Below are 6,794 nucleotides of genomic sequence, written 5' to 3'. Positions count from 1 at the left end.
CATTTACACTCATAGAACTCCACTTGGCACCGGCTTTTCTTCTTACATATTTTGCTTGTTTAGGATGTTCAACAAGCCTTCTTAAAAGGGTAGAGCATTGTTTTGATGTGCAGAATCAAACTGTAGCTGAGATGCATAGTAGATATGTAATTCTCAGCAATTAATTTTGTTAAAGATAAATAACACTGGATACTATTTGAGGTGGTAAGGACAGAGTTCATCAGTAATATACTACTGAAATAGGGAAGTGGTTCCAGCATGAACTGAACTCAACCTGGATTTGTACAGAGGTGGCTGAGTGTTTTAAAGAGAGAACAAGGGGCGCCTGGGTGACTCAGTGGGTTAAGCCGCTGCCTTTGACTCAGGTCATGATCTCAGGGTCCTGGGATCGAGTCCCACATCAGGCTCTCTGCTCAGCAGGAAGCCTGCTTCCTCCTCTCTCCCTGCTTGCCTCTCTGCCTACTTGTGATCTCTGTCTGTCAAATAAATAAATAAAATCTTTAAAAAAAAAGAGAACAAGGGAGTAGGGATAGGAAATGGAGGGGCTTGAGTAGAGTCGGAGAAATGAAAAATTATAGTGGGTCAGTGCAAATGTCCTTAAGCCAGCTGTGTAGGCTATGCAGAGACTGGGAGACAGAGGCCCTATCTTTTCTGATGATGATATTTCAAAGGAATGGCTTTTAAGTCCTTGAGAAAACACTACTGAGTTGTAGTCAGATTGTAAATCCTTTTAAGTAAATGCTCTAACAAATGGTGGTGAAGGGCTTATTATCAGTTGTTGGCCAAAACAAATAGTAAATTCTTTTTGGCAGCCTTGAGTAAGTTAAAGAGGGCTAGGGTCATCTTAGGGTTGCAGCTTTGAGCTCTCAGAAACTGTTAGTGTTTGCTTTTTAAAAATATAATTTTAATGTGTGTGTGGGGGGGGAGGGGATGAAATCAATGTACTGCCTTTGTAGATTTTATAGGTCATGACCGAGGTCTAGTTCAGAGGAAGGCTCAGAAGAGTCTGGCTAGAGTTTCCTCAAGGAGAGAATTTTTGCCAATTCCTATCTAGAAAATGGGAATATGCATTATTTTCCTCCCCCATAAAAGGGAATAGTGTCTCTTTGGATCTTTTTAATCCTGTCGTGAATTCATTTGTTCGAGGATGTGATGTTTGGAGCTGCAGCAACTTGTCTTGACACTATGAAGAAACAAACTAATAGGCGAGTAGCTAACTTCCCAAGAATGGCATTGAGGAAATTTAGAGCCTTGATCCTTGATGACAGCATTGACTCATAGGTCCAAATCTGGAGCTAACTATTTCCAGTTCCCCCTTCATTTTTCTTTCTTTCCTTAGTTTTTTTTTTTTTTTTTTTTTTTTTTTTTTTTTTTTTTAAAGAGAGAGCATGTGCTTTAGCGGTGCGGGGTGGGCAGAGGGAGGAGAGAGAGAATCTTAAGCAGGCTCCCTGCTCAGCAAGAGCCCAATGTAGGGTTCCATCTCACAACCCTGATGTCATGACGGGAGCTGAAATCAAGCGTCAGATGGTTAACTGAGCCATTCAGCTGGTCCCTATCCCATTTTTCAATAAACTTAATTTTAGAATATATTTGTTGAAAAGTTGCATATGTAGTAGAGAATTCCTCATCAAATTCGCCTTATAATTAACATCCATTATTTGTCACAAGTAAAAAAGCAACATTCAATAGTAGTATTAACAAAGTTGCGTGCTATATTTGGATTTTACTAGCTTTCCCTCTAAAATCTTTCTTCTATTCCAGGACGCTCTCCAGAATACCACCATTACGTGTAACTGTCACCATTACGTGTAACTGTCTTGTCTCCTTAGTTTTTTGTTTTTGTATTTTTTGTTTATGAGCTTCTGTGTTTGCTTGTTTTTCATGATTGTGTCAAAGTACGTGGTTGGGCGTTTTTGGGTTTGTCTGATATTTTTCTCAAGAAGAACTGGGGATATGGGTTTTGGGGAGGAATGCCATAGAGGTGAAGTACCCTTCCTATATTTGGGGAGCACGCTTTCAACATGATTTATCCCCGTTAATTCTCATCACCTGACCAAGGCACTATCTGCCAGGTTTCTCCACTGGAGTTAACTTTCTTCCCTCTTCACACTGTACTCCTGGGAAGCAAGTCATTAAGCACAGTGCGGAGGCGGTGGGCAGAAACTGAGCTCCATACCCAGGAACTCTTTAAGGCTGGGACTGGGGTAACGAGGCTGTAACTCACGTGGGGCGACGCCAGGACCGAGGATGGGGCGGGGCGGGGCGGAGGCAAAAGCCCCAGCGCGAGGCGGAGGTCGAAGTACCGAGGGACAAAGAGGGGAGCCGATTGCTTTACCGGCCCGGCCTTGGGAGGCTGCACGCCCAGGAGGACCCTCTCCTCTTCTAAAAATAAGACTGCGCAGGCGCACCTGGGTGGCTCAGTGAGTTAAGCCGCTGCCTTCGGCTCAGGTCATGATCTCAGGGTCCTGGGATCGAGTCCCGCCTCGGGCTCCCTGCTCGGCGGGAAGCCTGCTTCCTCCTCTCTCTCTCTGCCTGCCTCTCTGCCTACTGTGATCTCTCTCTGTCAAATAAATAAATAAAATCTTTATTTAAAAAAAAAAAAAAAAAAAAAAAGACTGCGCAGGCGGAGGTTACAGAGCGCACTCTCCCCGCCGGCGTGCCCTGCTGGTGTGCCCTGGGGTTTATATACTCCAGACTCCAGCTGGGCGGGGCGGCCGCAGCGCTTCCGGGAAACTAGCCGCAGCCGCAGGCGCAGCCGCAGGCGCAGGCGCAGGCGCAGACGCACGCCCGGGGGTGGCGGCACAGCGTGGCGTGACTTCCGGGTGGAAACTGAGGACTTGGGTTGGTGAAGGCTGCAGGCGGGCGTCCCTGCGCTTGGCGTCTACCACCTGTGCTTGCGCCCGCTCTTTAACTCGAGTTCATCTGGGGTCCTCTTTGGGTTTCTGCACGCGCTGGGCCCGCCGCCTCTCCGCGAGGTGAGCCGGAAGGACTTGCGGGGTGACGGAAGCTGGGGGACGCGGGTGGTGCTGGCGCTTTCCTTCTGTTTTCATTGTTTGTTGTGCAAAGAGCAGCTCAGCTCGCAGACGCCCCCCGGGCCTGGCGTTCAGCGCGCTGCAGTAGTCCCCGCCTCCTCCCGCCCAGCCCCCGTCTTCTGCACGGCCTTCAGCGGATGTCGCCCCAGAAGCCGCGGTTGAGACGCGCTGGGGGATGCTCAGGAGCCTGCGGCCGGGAGTTGGTCCCTCCAGGGCCGGAGGCTCAGTCTCAAGTGCGAGTCCAAGGCTGGTGGGAGCGAGGCCGGGGGGTTAGCCGTGCTGTCGCCGGGCGTCCCCGTACTGGCGAGGCTCTGGACACCGGAGGGGACGAGCCCGTGTTAGCTCCGGGACCCAGCTCGAGCCCTTGGGTAGATCAGGGAGCCTTCCACGGCGGCTTCCATGGGGCCCGTTACTCTTTTCTGTCCGGTATTAGTAGAAGTAGACTTTGCAACCAGTTGTGTGGTTAAAATGCACATATACGCCCACAAGTAATATTCGTGTTGTGTGATTTATGTGCTCATGTAGGGGTGAGTCACAGAATGGGAGGATACAAAAGTAATAGTAAAAGCTGCCTCCTCAGGCTCGTTTTTGAATATCCTTCCTTAACTTCTCTTGTTTTATGAACATACTGAATGTGTCAAAAGCAAACGAAAGGGATCTTTAAATGTTCTGCAGCTTTATTTTCCATTTACTGTATCTTGAACATTCGGACACTTGAGCACATCCCTTTTTCCTATTAATGGTTGCGTCATACTCCACGCCACTATCATTCTGGTGTGGTTAATGTATTTAATTTTTTATGCTTCTAAAGACGTAGCATGTGAAAACTACAATAGTAATTTTAGATTTTATGATCATTCCTTTGTTCTGTCTGCTTTTCATGGCCCCCATTCCCTCCCCAATCTGTTGCAACCCCCCTTTACTTATATTGATTTCAGTGTCCTGATTCTAAGAACAAATCATTATTTCCTTCATATTAATAGAGGAATTTTTTTTTTAAAATATTTTATTTATTTATTTGACAGAGAGAGATCACGAGTAGGCAGAGAGGCAGGCAGAGAGAGAGAGAGGAGGAAGCAGGCTCCTGCTGAGCAGAGAGCCCGATGCGGGACTTGATCCCAGGACCCGGAGATCATGACCTGAGCCGAAGGCAGCGGCTTAACCCACTGAGCCACCCAGGCGCCCTAGGAATTTTTTTTTTTTTAAAGAAGATTTCCCCCCCCCCAAGACTTACTGGCTGATGAGGGCTTCATGGCTACTGTTTTTTTTTAAAAGTGTGTTGGGTTGGTGCTCAGTAGATATTGGTTAGAATGGAGGTGTGTACGTCACCAAAGCATGCAGTTGTGAAATCAGTTTCCAGGATTACTATGATTAATCAGCATTTAGTAGGACCTCAAGATAAAACCGTTTTGGAAGGACTGATATAATAGGCATTCCCTTACTGCACAAAGAATCATGATTTAGCTGACAGTATAAATGTTTTTGTACTAAAACACTTTTTAGAGAAATGGTTTACCAAATAATGTAAGTTTGTGTATTTAAATCCTTGTAGGTACAAAGAAGAGTGTTTGTCATACAATTGGAAAGGAAGGCAAAGAAGATGCTTTTGCTTTAGATTGGACAACTGAACAGAAATTGCAATTTTAGGATGAAGAGGGGAAGAGGAAGAACAAGCCGGATCAGAAGACAGAAACTCTTCAGAAGTTCTGTATCAAGAGGAGGTACCGTTTTGATCTTTTGGTGCCAGTGGTGCAAAGAAGGTTGAGTGGTGTTGACAGATACACATAGCTTTTCTCAAAGGCACATGGGCAATGTTCAAAGAGAATATTTCTTAGAGAATAGTCTTTTTAATAGTGCCATTATGTACTTTTAATTATGTACAGTCCCTAGTGGGACTGTGAATATGTTTCTCATTGCTTTCAACTGTGTCTTCTCTACGGATGACTCTCAGGTTTCTATTTCTAGTCCTGACCTTTCTTCTGACCTCCAGCTGTCTGTAGAATATCAGTGTTTGGGTATAAATTCATCATTTCAGATTCAGTGTAACGGAGTGTGAACAAGACATTGCATGTGGAAGTGCTTGGCAAGCTGGAAAGTACTATATAAATGCAGTTATTTTTAATAAAAATTAATAAAAATCCTCCTGACTCCAGGCCTATCAGAAAAATTAGTAAAACTCCTAGTTGACCCCAAGCCTGTCAGCACTATCTGAAGGAGTCTTTTTACTATTTCCTTCTTTGCTTTCTGTGACCAAGATCCTACTAAATATCATCTAGTTTTTCTTAGGTTAACTTCTCCCTCTCTCTTTCACTACTGGAAGATGAATTGAGGTGGCTCTTTGCTGGTTTACTTACACCCTTGTTTTTCTTCCTTGCTGGTATCCATTTATTGCTTGAATCTCACTTTCTAAGGAACTACTCATATGGTGCCTTTTTTGGGTTAAAGCCTCCAGGGATATTCATTCCCTTTTGCCTGGTCTCTGTGGGCTCCCTCCTGGCCCTCTTGTACCAGAAGTATGTTCTCTCCATACCTCTCCCGGGTATGACGCACACATGTCGACCTCTGCCGTGCCGTTTCTCAGAATCCTTTAGTCTAGAGCACCTGTTTTCCTTCTCCCTGCTTACTCAGTTTTTCTCCAAGTTTTAAGACTGAGGTGAGATCTTACATTTTTGGTAATGTCATTTTCAGTTTTCACTGACATCACCCTTTCTTATGATGCTTAAGGACCTATGGTTTTTTAGTTGTTTTCTATCGAAGTCTTATTTCCCAACTAAGTTGTCAGCTTTTGTATTTGAAGAACATGTTGAACATTCCCTACTGTGGTTAACATAGTGCTGTGTCTATCGTAGTTGCTAATTGCACAGTCACTGATTAAATGCTGTTACTGTAAGATCTGTTCTCTAGTTTATGGTAGGGTATTTTGGAAAGCTTTTATCTTGGATTTTTAAATTTTTTTTATTTTTTATTTTTATTTTTTTAAAGATTTTATTTATTTATTTGACAGAGAGAGAGATCACAAATAGGCAGAGAGACAGACTGAGAGAGAGATGAGGAGAAGCAGGCTCCCTGCTGAGCAGAGAGCCCAATGCGGGACTCGATCCCAGGCCCCTGGGATCATGACCTGAACCGAAGGCAGAGGCTTAACCCACTGAGCCACCCAGGCGCCCCATATCTTGGATTTTTTTAAATAATTTTTTTTTTAAAGATTTTGTTTATTTGACAGAGAAGGAGAGGTCATAAGTAGGCAGAGAGTCAGGCAGAGAGAGAGAAGGAAGCAGGCTCCCTGTTGAGCAGAGAGCCCGATGCGGGGCTCCATCTTGGGACCCAGAGATCATGACCTGAGCCGAAGGCAGCGGCTTAATCCACTGAGCCACCCAGGCACCCCTTAAATCTTGTTTTTAAAAATGTTTTATTGAGGTATAATTTGACATACAATGAATGTCAATATTAAGGTGTATAATTTGATAGATTTTGACATGTATGTTCACATAGGAAACTATCACCACAATCAAGATAATGAACATATCCCTCCATCTCCAGAAGTTTCCTTGTTTCCCCTTGTAATCCTTTCCTTTTGCCCCTCTTTAGCTCTTACCCCACCCTTCCAGGCCACAACTGATCTGCTTTCTGTCACTATCAATTTATTTGCATTTTATACTTTATATGATAAATAGTTTATATGATCATATAGTATATCAAATGATTTAATAACACAGTATTTGGCTTCTTTTACTTAGCATAGTTACTTTAAGATAATTATGT

At 44.3% G+C, this 6,794-nt stretch overlaps 1 protein-coding gene across 5 annotated transcripts in view; it reads left to right on the top strand.

Moving 5' to 3' along the window:
* Positions 1-2,730: 2,730 nt before the first annotated feature.
* SETD4 (SET domain containing 4) overlaps positions 2,731-6,794 on the top strand; it is a 63,520-nt gene continuing 59,456 nt past the window's right edge. For 4 of the 5 annotated variants that reach the window (XR_009402601.1, XM_059392313.1, XM_059392316.1 and 1 more), the window contains exons 1-2: positions 2,731-2,975; positions 4,585-4,753. Coding sequence is in view for 4 of the 5 variants with exons in the window: in XM_059392313.1 (XP_059248296.1) it covers positions 4,681-4,753 (73 nt within the window). In the remaining variant the exon portion in view is untranslated. Of the gene's footprint in view, positions 2,976-3,004; positions 3,266-4,584; positions 4,754-6,794 lie in introns of those variants that run through there. The other variant, XM_059392314.1, reaches the window with a different exon arrangement.

The sequence above is a fragment of the Mustela nigripes genome, chromosome 2, assembly GCF_022355385.1.
Source record: "Mustela nigripes isolate SB6536 chromosome 2, MUSNIG.SB6536, whole genome shotgun sequence".
Taxonomy (NCBI): domain Eukaryota; kingdom Metazoa; phylum Chordata; class Mammalia; order Carnivora; family Mustelidae; genus Mustela; species Mustela nigripes.
Note: the sequence above shows the minus strand (reverse complement) of the source record. Positions and strands in the feature narration are given on the sequence as shown.